Source organism: Fukomys damarensis, unplaced genomic scaffold, assembly GCF_012274545.1.
Source record: "Fukomys damarensis isolate Sample0158 unplaced genomic scaffold, DMR_v1.0_HiC HiC_scaffold_7, whole genome shotgun sequence".
Classification (NCBI taxonomy): Eukaryota; Metazoa; Chordata; class Mammalia; order Rodentia; family Bathyergidae; genus Fukomys; species Fukomys damarensis.
This window is the reverse complement of record NW_022900919.1, coordinates 5,233,852-5,251,675: the sequence shown is the minus strand read 5'-3', so window position 1 is coordinate 5,251,675 and position 17,824 is coordinate 5,233,852. Positions and strand designations below refer to the sequence as shown.

Genomic DNA, 17,824 nt, shown 5'->3' with positions numbered 1-17,824 from the left:
TTTTTTTTTTTTGTACTAGGGATCGAACTCAGGCCCTTGTGCTTGTGAGGCAGGCGGTGGAACCACTGAGCCAGGGTTTCCCTGGCCCCTCAGTCCATTCCTGACAAAGGAGACAATACGAATCAGTCTGTCACTCTCCTGCTTGAAACCCTGTGGAGGCTGCACATCCAGCTGACGTTAAGCCTAAAGGACTCGTGATGGTGTCCTCAGCCCTGGTTCCATTTCCTGCCCTTTCTTTGCAGCTCCTCCAGCTTTTGCTGCACCTGCACAGGTGATGCCGGCCTTTGTTATGTGTGGCCAGCCTGTGATGCCGTCCCTGCTGCCAGGAGCAATCACATCCTGGTGTGTCCACCACTCCCGCTCCCCACCCTGCTCCGGCTTGCTGGTTTCTTCCCCTCACCTGGCACCCCTCACCTTGCTTCTTAGCTTCTCCCTGCAGCCACTGCTACCTCACTTTATACGTATGGCTGACTTGTTTATGGCCTTTCTTCCTCACTGGGATTCAGACCCCTCCAGAGCCGGGACTTTCATCTGTCCAGCTGGTGGAGAAGCCCTTGACCTGGACAGGGATCTGCAGGGGTGTGGCCCAAGTCTGTCGCACTTTGGCAGCTGCTGCCCATCTCTGACGTTCAGCGGCGAGACAGTGACACTCCAGCAGACCGCGCACCTTGGCCAATCTGGGATGTGAGCCAGGGCCAGGCTGAGTCCAAACTCCGCAGCCTCCTCCACGTCTTGTGACATGTTCGGACTGTTCCCTGCAGTCCAGTTATCCGCCTGTGTGAGCAAGACTCAGCGCCACAACTCGAAGGTGTCCTAAATATGACTTGACCTCTGCATCTGTAGTCCGTTCTCCTGTGTACACAGGAGCTGCTGCGTTACACCGACACGCCTCCGCCCTACAGCTGCTGAGCACACTGAAGGGCCGCACACCGCCTATCCCCGGGGCACTTAGCTTCCGGATGGGGCTTCGCTGTTACTTCCCAACCCACAATGCTTTCCACTTGGGGATGCAGCAAAATAAGTGAGTTCTTGGATTCTCCATGGCAGATGAATCACTGATGAATTGATGAATGAGAATCACCTTTCTTTCCTCTCTCACAGGACAGAACGTTCCACCTGCAGAAGACCTGGTCCTTCTGTTGTCTCTGAGACTGCCAGGAGGGGGCGTTGAATCCTCAGGCTGCCAGGGTTAGGGGAGGATGGGTCTCCCCCATCTGTGGGATCTTTTGGAATTCAGCCCACCCAACATGGGGCCTCACAAACAGAAGTGCTGCCCACATGCCTCAGAAGCGGGGTGGGAACTCAAACACCCATGCCACACAGGCCTCTGAGAAATGGAACTGTGTCCTGGGCTCCACCAGCTCTGCCTTGGGCAATGTTAACTGAGTGAAGGCCAGTTTTTGCTAGTTTTCTGGGCCATAAGAGCCCTGTGTTGCTCTACAGTCAAAAGAAGAGGTCCCCACCCAAGGCCCCATGAGAAGGATGTTATTTGTTGCCAGCCACAACTAGGTTAACCGATTTTCAGTATATTTCTTCCCATCTATAATTCAACATACAATAAATGAATTTGCATATTAATCATTTAACCCTTCTAAGTACTTAACTATTGGGAAAAGGAAGGTACCCTTCCACCCAGCAACACCAGTGGCTTTCTCGTGTCACTGTGTTATGGCAGAGCACTGGTTTCCCCACGGATAGTGACAGCCAAGTCCCCAGGAGCCGGCCACTTTCCAGGGCTCAGAGCCCTCCCCCTGGGAGTCGGTGGTAGAGTTGGGAAAGAGGGCGTCCTGCCAGACTCTGCATGCAGGAAGGCCCGAGTGACGGTCTGGTCTAAGCCCTTGCTTAGGAGCAGAGGGAAAGAGAAGACCCAGGAAATCAGGTGGACGAGGGCTGGGTCAGGTTTGATCCCCAGCCTGAGATGCTTTGCCTTGCCTAGGTAGGGAGGGGCAGTGCAAACAGCCTAGTGCCAGAGGTGGGAGACATGCTGAATCCCGGGTGCCTGTCCCAGGCAGAACCCTGACCTTCAGACTCTCACGGCACCGTGAGCACCTTCGACCTCACACAGAGCAGTGCAGCTGGGGTTTTACTGGTGCGTGGGCTAGGCCTCGCACCTACATTGATGTCTGCAGCCATTTCCCACCATTCGCCTGTGCTTGAAGTAAACAGTGTGTTGTTTGCAACTTTAAAGCTTTAACTTGATATGTTCAGGTTTTTAAAGAGATGCCAGACAGGGTATTTGAAGTTAATTAGTACCCTTTTAAAATGTTAGTCAAGAAGGGGAATGTAAGTGATAGAAATTAATATGTGATACAGCTGTTGTTCCCCTTATCTTTGGGGTGCATGGTCCAAGGCTCCAGTGGATGCCTGAACTCATGGACAATGCTGGGCCCTAAATATACTGCTTCCTCATATGTACACATCTATGATATTTTACATACTGTAATAAATGCTATTTAAAATTTATGAATTGTTTATTTCTGGCATTTTCTGTTTAGTATTTTCAGACCACAGCTGACTGGAATCTCAGAAAGTAAAACTGGGGGTAAAGGGGATTACTGTGTATGGGAAAAGATTAATAAGAAACATATTCAGAAGAAGCGAAGGCCTTTTTTTTTTTTTGTTCCGGGGATCGAACTCGGGAGTTTGAGCTGTAGGCGGCAGCACCCCTGAGCTAAATCCCCGGCCCAAGAAGTAAAGGCTTTTGCTAAATGCAGTAGGGCTGAAAGAGGAAGGCTGACGGGACAGATCTACACAGCACCCGGCTTCAGATGAAGCAGTCAGGACCCTGCGTCCACTGCCTGTGACGTCTGCGATGGTCAGCGGCCGCCGACTTCTGGGGAGGGCCGCTCAGGAAACCCGTCTCTGCTAACCCACAGCGACTTCCGGGTGCAGGTGGCGAGAGAGCGCCTCACCTGAATCCGCCACACAGAGCCTTGTTAACACTGCCAGCCTCCGCACAGGTGGTTTCCATGACACCGCTCCCCAGGGACTGTTCTGTTTGTGGCTCAGTGAACGGTGCTGGGATGACACAGCCGGGCTCCGCCTGCCAGAACGTGGGTTGTTTTTGATGGCTGCGCAGCGGCGGAGACAACAGTGTGCCCGGAGTGAGAAGTCGGGAGCCAATATAGCGACTGGGGATGCAGACATTGCTCTGAAATCACGCACAGCTCCCTGGGTCCTGCGCCTGAGGCTTGACTGCAAGGCTGCCACAAGTGAGCCCCCATAAGCCACCGTCCCCTCCTCTGCCCAATGCATCTGCCGCTTCCCTCTGGGAGCAGGGGGACGGGGACAGCCCCGCGATGGTGGTGGCCAGGTGTATCCTGTCTGGATGATTCCGGTCTGCCCTGGGGTCCAGAGTCCGCCCTTCGGCGTGTTGCTCTGTGCCGAGGAGAGTGGCAGGGACCCATCAATGAACTCTGCATTTCCAGTAAGAGGCACAGCTAGAGGCTGCACGGCCGGAGAAGAATGTGGTTGGAGTCTTTACTTCTCCAGTATCTTTCTTCTTTCTTCCAAAGCCGTGGATCTCTTTGCGCAGCTCCTGTCACCCCTCTGCCTCTCTGCCAGGCACAGGGATAGCAATGCCAGGACCATTTCCTGGAATAACAATATCTTTCACTGATGTTTTAAACTCCACCTATTCTTTGGCAAACAGTCCTTCCGTAGCATCCTCTCATCTCATCAGGCTGTGAGTCACCCTTTCTTTCCTACTGGGGTCCTGACTAGCCCACCCACCAATGTCCAGCCCACAGATCTTCTCTTCTGTCTTCCTCTGAAATACTCAAAGGCATCTGGCTGAATCCATTGACTGTTGGCCAAACTGCACTGCTGGCTGCAGCCCTCAGCAGGATCCCCCTTTCTGCCGCTCACCCACAAGCTTCCCTTCCTGTTGGACTGGGAGGTCACAGGTGGGAGTAACTCCAAACTCTAAGGGCCAGGCCTCTGGCAGCGGAGGCTACATGTTCCAGCAGACAGGAAGAGCTGCCTACAGACTAAGTCCAAACCGGAAGGCCTCGCTTCCCAGCCCCAGAAGTGGCTGCCCACGGCTGGGGACACACTCCATGTCCACTGTCAGGGCACACTGGCAGGTGGGGTCTCCATTGGACAGTGTATGGCTTGGGAAGAAGGGCACAGAGTCTCTCTTACATGAGTATCTGAGAAGCCCCTGAATATTTGATTTTGGAATATTTATAATGCAAGTGATTAGGCGTGAAATACACATTGTGTTGTCTCTGGAATAACCTAAATCTGTCACAGACATTTGCTTTGAACTGCTCCCCCGCCACATCCCCCAGGAACTTCAAAGAAAAGATGCTTGCTGTGCTGCATGGATACTGCCCTGATGGGCTGTTGGGGTGGAGGGGAAACATTACAGAGGAAGAGACTAAGGCCAGCTTCTGAGTTTCCTCAACCTGGAGGCCGGAAAGGCTGGGAGGGCAGGAGACAGATGGCCACACAAGTATGTGTTGCTCGTGCCACTTCCCGTGATCAACAGTGTTCTCCTCTTCGCACATGGGGAGCGAGGCTTGTGGAGGTTATGGACTTGCCCAAGTCCACAGGAAGGGCCAGGAGTTCCTATTTTTCTGTGTCGCCTATGATCATTCCTATGTTTTGTTCAACACCCATGCATGAGTTGGATGAGGAGAAAGGAGGAAATAAGGAGGCAGTGAAGCCCAGAGTTCTCTTGGAAGCAGGGTACTGGGATTTAGGAACAAGGGAGGCAGCTCAAGCGGTTTCAGTGCCACCTGCCCTTCTGCTCCTCTAGCCTGCCAGCCTGCGTTGGAACAATGAGCCTTCAGAACAGGTTGAGTAAAGACACAGAGCCCCAGAGGGAAGCCCCCTGGAGCCCGAGATTGCCGTCCTCTCTCCTGCTCGTTAAGGAGGCCAGGCCACCGTGCTCACTCTGAGCCCAAGGCCCGGACCTGCTGGCCGAAACAACTTACCGGCCTGTTCCAAAGCTACCATGGTGGCCTGCTCGATCAAGTCCCGCTCGATGAAGCTCCTGAAGTCCTCACTGTACACACTCAGATCCGGCAGCTGAAATGTGTAGATGGGCATCTCCAGGGGGAACTGCTCATTGTTGCAGTCGTTGGCCACATGGGACCGGGCCAGGGAGACGATGGCTGAGCTGGCGTGTGAAATCCCCCGGGAAAGTCGCTTTTCTGCAGGGAAGAAGGAAACACAGGCACCAGGACCGAGTCAGTGTAAGTGTGGCTCTGTGTGCACACATCAACACATAGATGCACACAGAACACGCGGGCACACACATGTACACACACCAACACACCACGCCTACACACAGGCACACGCACAAGTATACATCACACACAACACACTGCACATGCACATAGAGCTGTGCAAGCACATACACACAGAAACAGGTACATGTGCACACTGCACACGAACATATACAGAGCTAAATATGCAAGTGGCGTGTTAGGTTAAAATCCAAGGGTAACTCTCGGAAGGCTTATATATTTTCTGATGCCAATAAATATGGAGACAGAATAGTTTCAGAACGGATGGCTTGGATTCACCTGTGATTTCATTCTGACCTCACAGGAAGAAGTTATTTTGCATTTTGAGGAAGGTAACAGAGAAGTCAGATCAGACACACAGATGGTTCAGAAAAGAGCGGGGCACACAGGGTATGCTCGTGTGTTCCTTGGAGATGCCCATCAGATTCTGCACATGGCCCAAATCCCCCAAAGTGGAGCCGGGGAGACCCCACACCGCGCCGAGGTCACACATCCGGCCACATACGATCCACTCTGAGTCTGGGAAGGGAGGGCCTGGTGATGGGCTTCCGTGTTAGAGAACCGAGGGGCCGTGCGCACCCACAATCTGTTGTCCAGACCCCCAGAAGGCCGTTCTCCAGTGGAGACCTTCCAGCTTGGTCCAGCATGTGCTTATCAGTCATCACCTATTTACTGATGCATGAGCTGCAATTAGGGCCTTAGAAGCATTGTGATTTGTAATAAAAGGTGATGTTATTAAGCAGATTCAAACAGGAAATGTTTGAGCTGAATCTGAAGGGAAAAGAGTTGTGAACTAAAAATAGACTGTGATTAAGATCATACAATGAGAAATACACACTCCTAATTCCAACACATCACCATCTCCAGGGCTATATGCACAGGATCTGTCTCTCTTAATCCCTACCTCGGTTTCTCTTTCTCTTTCCCATGCACAAACAGATTTTTGCAGTGCTGGGCTTTGCACCAGGTAGGAAAGCACTCTGCTCTTACGCAAGACCCCAGCCTTGAGTCTTTACACATGAACTCAGTGATCCTTCTATTGGAGGTTTCAGTGAAACATTTTACAGTTATGACCCAGAGAAACAGAAATGAGAGGTGTGAATGCACAGTGGGAGAAGGCACAGGACTCTGCACCTGATAAAGCCAGCTCCAACACTGATGAGTTAGGTGAGGGCAGCTGAGTGGACTACGTTTTCCTCTTCTCTGTCTTTTCAGTGCTCTATGCTGACTGGGGACCAGCGACCCCTTCAGGGCCAGCCAAATCTGAGAGACAGTGAAGACTTGTGCAGGAGTACACCTTTCAGTGTAATACAACTCACCCACTGTCTGCACCGAGCCCTCTCCCCAACTGGCTCTGAGACCCAAAGTATTCCTTGCCCTTATCATGTCAGGGCCAGGTCCTGGACCTACACCCCCAGAGCCGCTGCAATGATTAACGGCACCTGGTCCTAGGTCAGCTCACTCCACCTTACCTGCCTCTTGCACAGAAATCACAATAAATGCCCTTAATATCCACGGCATCGCCTTGCTCTCTCTGCCTCCTGCCCCGCCTGTGCCTTCCTTCATGGCTCCTCCTGCTCCAAGCAACTGTGAATAGAAACCTTTTCCTTTACAATAAGTTATTTGTCTGTCTTACCATACCTGATTAAAATGAATCCTAGTACCTTTTATTTTTATTTTTTTCCTAGGTACATTTTAAATAGGTGGACAAGTCTTTAGTAAAAGGACAGATGAATGTTTTAGGTTTTGCACAGGCCATACAGTCTCAGTATCAACTTCTCAACCCTAGCACTAATGCAGCCACACACAATACAGCCACGAATAGGCATGAGATGTTTTAATAAAACTTTATTTGAAAAGCAGACAGTGCCCAGATTCAGCTCATCGACCATCATTTACTGGCCCTGGATTCAGACTGTGGATGCTTTATTTTTCCATTGGAACACGTTGTAACCTTAGCAAGAGCTCTGCTAAGGGAGACAGAAATCTAATTCAGAAACTCTACAATTTCTGTTTTATTAAAAATAGGTTGGGGCTGGGGATTTAACTCAGTGGTTCCTCCATCTGCTTCACAAGCACAAGGACCTGAGTTTGATCCCTGGTACCGGGGAAAAAAAAAAAAAAGGTATGTCTTCCAACAAGGCTTGATTCTTAAGGTTAAATCATAAGACTATACTAAGATTAAACATACACTTCTGTTTTTCCTGAAATGGTGTCTGATACAAGTCCAACAGGACAGGTGGCAGTGACACCAGGCTGGCTATGCCACCTTCCCCAGGAGCTGAGTGAGGGCCTCCTAGAACTCTCAGGAGGACGAGATCACAGGGTGCTTTGTGTGCTGTGGCCAAAGACAGCAGGAACTGCCCCATCACTGTCTGCCTGGATACCACTGACCAGAGGCGTGGGAGCCCTAGAGCTTTAACTTTGTGGTACTGAAGATATGGACATCAGGGGACCCCAGGGGAGGCAGAACCATGGGCCTGGAAGAGGGGGCCCCGCACCAGACCTACTGGCAGAAGAGCAGCAGCCCTGAGAACAATACATCCACAAGGGTAAGCGAGTGAGCGGCCTCAGCGGCTTCTCCCTAACCCTAGTTGCCGACGCACAGAGGCAGAGGGCGGGAATGAGCAGGCTCTGTGGGTAGGGCCAGGGGCACTGCCGGCTCTGTGTGCCTTTCCGCTCCCCAGCAGAGCCCCCGGGAGGCCGCTGCCCTCCCCACTGTTACCACAGCGTGGGCCAGCAGCTGCATAGGTCCAAAGCCAAGTGGAGGAGCTTCACACACTGCCAGGGCCCAGCGGGGCTGGGGATGGATAAAAACGGCACAGCCTCCTCTCCTTTCCTCAGCACACCTGGGGGCTCGGCAGTTTCCACCAAAGGAGTGGCCCCCAGAATAAGCAATTTCTAAAACAGAGGTGCTGGAAGTCTCCCTGAGGAGAGAAGACAGCTCTGGGGAAGGGAACAAGTAGGGAAAGTTTTAAATCTGATTGAGAACATTTGAGATCCAGCAATTCCAATGTCGTGTATATATCTAAAGAAAAGGCAATCGGTATGCCAGACGTCCACGTTCTCACGTTCACTGTGACGCTATTCACAACAGTCAAGATGTGGGAACAACCCAAGTGTCCATCAGTGGATGAACGGATGAAGAAAATCTAGATGAAGAGAATATGTTATATATCTATAACGGAATATTCTTCAGCCATAAAAGAAGGAAATTCTGTCGTGTGCAGCCACATGGATGAACACGGAGAAGTGAAATAAGCCGGGTTCAAAGTTACAAATACCATCTCATTCACATGCAGAAGCAAAGCAAATGAATCTTATAGGAGTAGGGAGTGGACAGTGGTTACCAAAAGGTACAGATGGGAGGGGAGGGGAGATGGGCCACAAAGTCACAATTACGTAGGGACAATAAATTCTAGTGTTCCATGGCACAGTAGGGTGACTACAGCTAATAATGATTTTTATGTATTTCAAAATAAGCAGAAGAGAGGATTTTGAATGTTCCCGGCACAAAAATGATAAATATTAGCAATGGTGAATATGCTTAGTGTCCCCATTTGATCCTTATACTTTGCATACAAGTTCTGATGGCTTATGACCCAGGTACTAGGAGCTCTCAGGGAGACTGAGGAAACAGCAGTGGGGGGGCAGGCAGGAAATGGCCCAAGGAACTTCATAAAGTCCTTTTGCCAGGAAGCAGAAAAAAAGGGACCAGATTTCAAAATAAGCCTGGCAAAGAGATAAAGCGACTACTAGATTATTAAAGAATAAAAATGACAAAGAACTAACTGGGAATGAAAACTTGTTAAAAGTTCACTCGCAGCAGAGGCACGAGCATAATGAGTGAATGGTTAGGACATCGGATGAAGGGAATCTTCCGGACAACAGAAATGAGCTGCAAGGCAACAGCAGAGGGAGGGCTGCAAAGTGTTCAAGGAAAAGAATTTGGACTGAGACTTTTTATTCCACTAAACAAAACTGTAAGCATATCCTGAAAAGCTTTCTAGGCACGGAAGGCCTTAGGAGATCCATTATGTAAAACACTGCTTGAAAGTAGTCTTTGGGGAAATACTTTCAGCAAAAGAGAAACAAATACAGCTACCCATCTCGCAATGACAGGGATGTTCTCTGAGCAGTATGTGGTGGTGTGAACTCCAGGGGGCGCTTACAGATCAGGATAGCTCAGTCTCTTGATTCCACCTCCTGATGCTGTCAAGGAGTGCAGAAGACGTAGATGTCTGAGGCTGCTGCCCATGTAACACAGCAGACTGTTTTACAGTTAACAGGCAGAAGGAGTATATGCTAAAATAATGCTAAAACTATAGTACAGTAAATGGATAAAGCACTGGCAGCCATCTATTATCAGTATTAGGCATTAGCTGTGTAACAGGCCTGTTTCCATAAACACCACCACAAACACACAGGTCGTGTTTGTGTTCTGACACTACAGTGGCAGCTGCCTCACTAGATGGGATTTTCTCAGCGCTATCAGAATCTCACAGGATACCACCGGAAATGCAGACGGTCATTGTTGAAATGGCATTTTGCAGTGCATGACTATAAATGTTAGCAAATAAAGCAGTTAATTTTTATCTAAATCAACAACAAACTGAAAACCAACCTAAAGAAGATTGTGGTACAAAGGGAGAAAATATGAGCATGATGGCACATACTTATTGTTTAGGGTAAAATATGGTGGTCAATAAATTTTTAAAATTTAAAATAATTTAAAAAAATTTTAAAAGCCTAAATGCAGATTTAATAGAACAGAGGTAATTACCACATACATAAAACTACAATGTTTAACTTTCACACAAACAAACAAGCAAACACAAAAGGTTTGGCTAATAAAATATACAACATGAAGAACTGTGCATATGAAACAAAACTAAATGAATTAAATTTTCTATCGGAAGGACAGAGATTCTTGTATTAAATGATAAAATAAAATCTGATGATAAAGCCACTTCTGAGAATTGCCTTTACTACAAAAGGCTAAGGAAGAGCTGAAAATAGATGAAATGTCACATTCCAGATAAATATGAACTGATAGAAAACCAGGGTAGTAGTGTAATTTCAAATTGAAGATAAAGCATTTACATGGAACAAAGAGACATCTACATATATGTGTACATACACACACACACACATATGAAGTTTTCCATCCTTTGAATTTAAGTCTATGAACTACTTTTTGAGTTAAATGTGTTTCTTGCATGAAGCATATTGTTGGAACTTTTTTACTAATCCATTCTGCCATTCGATTTCTTTTGATTGGTGATTTGAGATCATTAACACTGATGGGTATAACTGATATGTATTGTCTTATCCTTGTCATATTATTTTTCTGTTGTTGGTTCCTTGTCTTTCTCTGTTTAATTGCTTTCTTTGCCTGGTGGATTCTTTCTGTTGGTGTTCTTAGAATGGTAGTCTTCATCACCTCTTTCTAAAATATCCTTCCGAACATTTAAGAGAACTATTTGGTGGTCATGAATTTCTTCAGTTGTTCTTTATCTAGAAGTATGTTATTTCTCTACTGAAATTGAAAGTTTGTCAGAGTGCATCGGTCTGGGTTGGAGATTATTTTCTTTTAGGACTTGAAGTACTTCACTCCAAGCTCTTTGATTTAAGGGTTTTGTTGAGAAGTCTGCTATGATTCTGATGCGCTTTCCTTTAGAGTTGATTTGTTTCTCTTTCTCTGACAGCTTTTAATATTCTGTTTTTGCGCTGAATTTCTGGAATCTTCATTATTATATGCCTTGGTGTAGATTTATTTTGGTCATGGCTAATTGGAGTTTTATATACCTTACTTATCTTTATGTCAAAATTTTTTTCATGCTTGGGAAGTTTTCTGCCATTACTTCTGTGAACATTTTTAAAAAATATCATTTGTGCTGTCTCCTGCTTTTTCACTGACTCCATTCAATCTTATGCTGTTCTTCTTTGCATCACCTTGCAGCTGTTGGAATGATTTTTCTATGGTGTCTTTTCATAGTCTTTCTTTTGGTGATTGCTGACCACAATCCTGTCTTATAGATCTGATATTCTGTCCTTACCTTGGTTTATCTGGCTGCATATACTTTCAATGGAATTTTTAATCTCCTGGATGTCCTTGAATCTGATTCATGGATTCCATGTCTTTCCTATGTTGGGCAGTCATGGTTTTCATCATTTTCCTAAGCTCCTCTATTTATTTTAATTTATTTTATGGTACTTGGGATCGAACTCAGGACCTTGTGCTTCCAAGGCAGGCATGGTGCCACTGAGTTAAATCCCCAGCCCTTCTATTTCTTTTAAATCTACTCTAGATTCACTGAGTAAGTCCTTCATTATGATTGCCATCTATTTCTTTTTCACCTGAGAGATTATTTCTGATTTGATTTTCTCTATAGCTTCATTCATTTTTTTTTTTTTTTTTTTTTTTTTTTTTTTTTTACTTCTTCTGCTACCATTTCAGAAAATTCAGGTGAGTGGCTTCTGATTTCTCCTATCTCATTGTCCCCTGGACTTTTCCCGGGTGGGCTGGAGGTCTGGGCTACATTTTACTTCTACATCTTGTCATTTTCTATTTTTTAATTTCAATTTGTTTTCTGTATCCATGCTTGTAAACTGCATATGGTAGGTAGCTTTATCATTAGTACTGAGGCTTCCCCAGGAAATATCTATCCTAAGAGATGTCTTCGATGTGTGTTCTATGGATCTTGGTCTTTGTGTCTGCCCCAAGATCCTACCTTCTCAGTTTATGAGGGACGAGAAGTTTTTATATATTTGGCCCAGCCCTTGGACCTTTAGTACTGGAGTATGGTGATGATCACAACTCCAGACAATCACAGCGTTGTCATACAAGGGAGAACAACTGATTAGAAAGGGTAGGACATCCTGGCTTAAGTAGTACGATTAGCAATAGCAATAGCATCAAGCACAGCTTGGAAACTGACAATCTCTGGTCACAAGTTGGTACCTTTAACCACAACGGTTATAAAATAAAATCCAACATAAGCCAGGAACTTGTATGCAGTGAGTTTTCCCTTAATAGAGTGCTTTTACCCTGTGTGAGGGAAATTTAAGAGGAATAGGAGAAAAATAGAGAGATAAATGAAGAGAAATATAGTAGAATCAAGACTGAAGGACAAAACATGATCACCCAAGTTTGGGAAACTGGAGAAGAGAATATGAGAGCAAGAATGAAGAAGGAAGCAAAAGAATATTGAAGCAAACTGGAAAGAGAAGAAACATTGTTCACTTACATGAAAATATAAAAAAGAGGTTGAGAAAAGACAGAAAAAATGAAACAAAACACACAATGAAAGTAAAAGCCTAAATGACCAAAACAACAACAACAATAACAACAACAACAACAAAACCCAAAAAGACAGAAAAAGGAAAGCAAAACAAACCGAATGAACAAACAAAACCTGGTAAAATTCCTCTGGTGTCCATAGTTCTGCGGTAGTGTCTAAGTCAGAGCCCGAATGTGCGCTGGGTAACCCACCAAGTCTGCAGTAGGACTAGTGCTAGGTGAGGGGCTGATCTGTGCCTCTGGGGGTGGGGGCGGGGGCCAGAGTCTGCAGTCGGCAGCTTTCCGGAGGTCCCTTGGCCGTCTACCCACGTTTCCTTACCCTATTTGTCTCCGTGCGTCTCTCCCAGTTGCTGTGGCGCCCTCAGATGGAGACAGCCCAAGGCTGCTCCCAGTGCCCTACTCACTGGTCCCTCCCAGCCCTTCACAGACTCCTGTGCTCCACCCCACTGGTGCTAGCACGTCTCCCTCCTCTCTCATGGGGCTAGGAGCTGGGCAGGGGAGTGCTGTTGGCTGACTCACTGCCCCCACCACTGCTGTGGGGACAGGCAAAGGCTGCTTGAGTTCCACTTCTCTCTCCTCTCTCGCATTGTTGGGGGTGCTGACTTCCCGCTCATTGCTCTGCTGCTGCCCAAGGCTGTGTATGCCCTGTGTCCCTTTCCTCTTTCGTACTGGGAGCAGGGAAGGAGGGCGGTGCTCCACTCACTACCTCACCACTGCCTCAGGCTCTCTTTTCAACAATGGAAACTAAGAACTCTAGAGCAACATAACCTAAGACAAGCAGACATGTGCCTAACAATATAGTATCAAAACAAATACAGGAGGGATGAAATTGAAGCAACAGACAGAAAATGCATGTTACAGTGTCTAACTCGACTGTGGTTCATACAGACAGCAGGTAAGGAGATGCAGGAATGACCTGAGATACAGGTTCATACATTGTATCTTTAATGACAACTATTATGTCTTGAATAATAAGGCTGAGCTAATAGAAACAAAGACAACACATTCCCTGGCTTATGAGGGTCTATATAACACAACAAGACAAGAAACAGAATTGCACAAATACTAAAAAGACTACTAAATATCTTCAAATATGATTTATACATTTAAAAAAATCAAAGGCATTCTCTTAAGACAATTAGTATTAAGTAGAGCATTTATGTGGATGATTGGACAAAAGCTAAGCATGAAATGAATTGTTTTTCTCTATGCCTAAAGTCTTAATTGAATCCAAATCCATAGAGAGGTGCATAAAATGTTCTTGGATGGGAGAAAAACAGCACAAATGCCAATTCTTAGTAAAATAAAACTGTAATTCAATTCCAATTTGAAGGTTTACATGGCAGAATAAATATGCAAAAATAGTAAGAGATTTTATAAAAGCACAGTAATAAAAGGGTTGATTTAGAATAAAGCAGTATGATAAAAGCTCTAGGGTCAGTGTGACATGCTGGGCAGCCACATGGGTGAACAGAACCACACCCAGAAGCAGATCCGGGGGTCTTCTGGGCTTTAACATATGGCACATTTTAGTTAATGTGATAAGGATGGTTTATTTAGTAACTGTGCTTAAATAACTCAGTCTCAATCCAGAAGAAAACAGAACCAGATCCTTTACTCTTGTGTGTGTATACACATATATACATATATACACACATATATACATACATATATATATATATCTATATATATATATATAATATTTCAAATTGAAAAGATCTAAAGAGTGAAATTTAAAAACATGTGGGAAAAATGTTTCAGTAACTTTGTATTCCATGAGACTTTCTAAAGCAGGAGAGGAGATCAGCAAATGACAAGATGAAAGTTAAAATGTGACACCATTTTTCATCCTTCAGAGTAGAATAACAAGGTAAGACCACAGCAGTAATATCCAGTGGGACTCGTGTTCCCATGTTTATCAGAACACCGTTCCCAATAGGCAGTTCGGGAGTCTTCCTAAGTGTTGTCAGCAGATGAATGGGGACAGAAAATGTGGCAATATATACGCAGTGGACACTTTCCATCAGTAAAGAAGAAGGTCTTCTGCACGGGAATGGACAGAACCAGAAGTCATCACACTGAGCAAGCTAAGCCAGACTCAGAAAGATGAGTGTCACATGTTTTCTCTCATGGATGGAAACTGGAAAACAGGAAAAGGCAACCTGACAGTAGGAGAGGGAGCACCAGGAAAGGGAAGGGGACTGCAGGCAGGGAGGAGAGGAGAGGAAAGGGCAGGAGGAGAGGAGGGTGTTAGGGAGGGAGGCTAGATGAAAGCATGATATATTCATGCATGGAAGTGTGACAGTGAAACTCCTTAATTTGTACAATTACTATGATTTAATAATTATAATTAAAATTTCTTGTTAAAAAAGAACAGCTAGCCTGGCATTGGTGGTACAAGCCTATAATCCCAGCATTCTGGGAGGCTGAGGCAGGATGATTACAAGTTTGAGCTCAGTCTGGTCAACTCAGCAACTTAGTGAGACCCTGCCTCAAATAAAAGTTAAAAAAAAAGGACAAAGAATAAAACTTAGTGTAAAGGCCCTGGGTTTAATCCCTGACACCACAAAGTAAAATATTTCAGGGCTAGCAAGGGTGACGGGAAATGCACAATAAGCAGAAATGTGTTTTGGAAGAACTCTGAAGTTACTAAATTTTGTGACTAAATTAAAAGCACACACACATTGACACAGCAAGTCCATTTGGGACACTGCCTTATAAAAAGAAACGCACCCATACGTAAGACTTACAGGTATGAGAATATTTACTTCAGCGTTGTGCCCACTGGTGGAACCAGAAAACAAAAACAAAGTTCAAAAACAAAAACAAAACACCCAACCCAGAATGATGGCTTATGTGGGAAGCTTAAAATGTAATGTCTACTGTGAAATAAAAATGTAGCTCTTCAGAGGATCTGTTCTTGATCCCTTGCTCAGTGAAATGAGCACTTGGCAAAGCAGGATGTGCATTTGACTCTGAGCCTTTGCATTTTGAAGGAGCCCGCTGGAGACACAGGCAAAGTGGGCTCAGATGATCGAGGTATTAATTACTCCAGAGAGATGGGGAGAAGTACTTTTATATAACTGCACTGTTTGTTACTCTTGCGATGAAGAAACAATACAGGAGATGGAGCACATGGGACATGGGCATGGTGCTAGCAGATTCGGAGACTCAGCCTGTTGGGAAGTAAATGAAGGAGGTGTTTGGTTTGGACAAAAAACAAGTCTCTAGGAGGAACACTCGTCTTCAACTCCTTAAAAGACCCCTGGGTTGCAAAGGAACTGGACTCTCTCGCCTGCTTTTTGGAGGCAGAGGCAGCTACCACGAATGGACACTGCGAGGGACATTTCAGTCCACTGCGAGGCGTGATGCACGGAGGGTCCCATTGATCTGCACTTGGGAGGTGACAGTGATCACTTGCTATTCTTTGGGTCCCCCACTGCCCATTAGCCTGGCACCCCGTCCCAGGCAGCTGTGCCTCGGCTCGGGCCTCAGCAGTACCTTGGGGGATGTCGTCCTGCCTCTGCAGGCAGGGCCGCTCCACCTTGTGTCCAGGCTGGTGTGGCTCTCGTTCAGGCTGCTTGGGGCACCTCCCTTCATTGAACACATGTGGCAGGTTGGCTGTGTGCACCTGTCGGAGTTGTTCATAGTCACTTAGAGCAGCTGTTAGGTCCCAGTTTTTGCCTATGGGTAAGAAATGACAAGAGATTACAATGTTAATGCGTGAATAACAGTCTCATTGCAGAAAACATCCATGACAAGAAGAGGTGACCTTTCTGCCAGTAGTTCTGGGCTACCAAAAGGGTAGTTACATCTGTACATCTCTGAAGGTAGAATTTTACATGCGTGGCTGGTGATTTTCTGAAACAAGTGACTTTGCGTAGTCACACAGCCTTTGTATTTGTGCACACATCACATCACATGTAAACATTATGCTACTAATTATATCCTCCCTTCAAAATAAGTTTGTAAATCTTCCTATATGAAGGGGAGTATGGAGGAAGAAAACCCACATGGAACAGCCTTGGTTCAGAACACTTAAAATGGTCAGGAAGCCTTGTCAAACAGGATTTCAGGGATGTCCACAGCTGAATTTCTGAACTAAGTTCACACTCACCCAAGGACATGACAACCTTGGAAACTGGGCAGAACCACAGCTTTCTGGAGGGATTCATTAGTCTTTGTATGTCTGTGAACTCTCCAGATTCCATGGTTTCTCCCCAGCTTCCCAGATATGGAGACACCCCTCTCTTCCAAACTCTTGGTGTTCATACTTCTTAACAACCACAATCATAATTCCTGCCAAAGCCACCATCTTGTAAAACCCCAGAGCATATTTTCAAGGCTGCTTGAGTTTGGTGGTAGCTTGAGTCCCCAGTGCAGTAATGCTGAGGGGTAGGGCCTAGAGAGATGACTGACCAGGTGGGTGCTAATCGAATCAGTGGATTAACCAGTCCAGTGAGTTCAAATAGCTGGATGGGCTGTTAGGAAATGGGGCCCCATTGGAGGAAGTAGAGATCTTCTCTGCAGCCCCTTCCACTCACTCAGGCTCTTTCTCCTCCTCTCTCCTTCCCAGTTGCCATGAGGTGAGCTGCTTTGCTCCTCTATGCCCTTCTGCTATGTTCTGCCTCACCTCAGGCCCACAGCAATGAAACCTAATGACCATGGACTGAAACCTTTGAAACCAGGAGCCACTAGAAGCCACTCCTCCTTTATGTTGCTTTTCACAGGTAACTGGTCACCGCAGCAAAAAGCTGATTAACATAAGACTTTTCCCAGAGTGTCCTGTTCATGTTGTCACCATGAAAACTTTTAGGCCCAAGTCAAATGGAAGAGAAGAGTCACCAGGAGTGTGCTCAGGGGCCAAATGGCAGCCCTGTGTCGCAGACTAGAGGTATCTTCTCATCTGGATGTGCCTATTGATAGGTCTGGCTAGATCTAAAATTGTCCCTGGCTGGCCCCAACCAAATGGTGTTCCCGCCACAACCTCAAATGAAAGTTTCATTTCTTCCTATAAAACAGCCCTTTGTGAAGAAACAAAGCCAATTCCTTCCCCTCCCTTTCCTGCACACCCCAAATTACATAATCACCCACCTCAGTTAAACCCACCAATCAAAACATTACATGGAGATCTTGTCCTCTGCCCCCTCATCCCCGCCCAGAAGAGCGCATATAACCATGCATGTGCCTTATAGCGGCTGCTGTGAGAGTCAGAATTGTTCCACAAATGAAGTTACATATAAAGAACAGAAACACAGACTGTAGC

General features: G+C 46.2%; 1 protein-coding gene and 1 long non-coding RNA gene across 2 annotated transcripts in view; one reads left to right on the top strand and one right to left on the bottom strand.

Annotated features, from left to right (window-relative positions):
* Positions 1 to 17,824, bottom strand: part of Otud7a (OTU deubiquitinase 7A) — a 232,499-nt gene that overhangs the window by 46,858 nt on the left and 167,817 nt on the right. The window contains exons 6-7 of the mRNA XM_019209632.2: positions 16,060 to 16,242; positions 4,941 to 5,159 (exon numbers count right to left, since the gene is read on the bottom strand). Coding sequence (XP_019065177.1) covers positions 4,941 to 5,159; positions 16,060 to 16,242 — 402 coding nt within the window. The remainder of the gene's footprint in view (positions 1 to 4,940; positions 5,160 to 16,059; positions 16,243 to 17,824) is intronic.
* On the top strand, positions 7,588 to 17,207 carry LOC109118504. The gene is made up of 2 exons (XR_004516170.1): positions 7,588 to 7,807; positions 17,135 to 17,207. It is a non-coding gene; the product is annotated as an uncharacterized LOC109118504 (long non-coding RNA).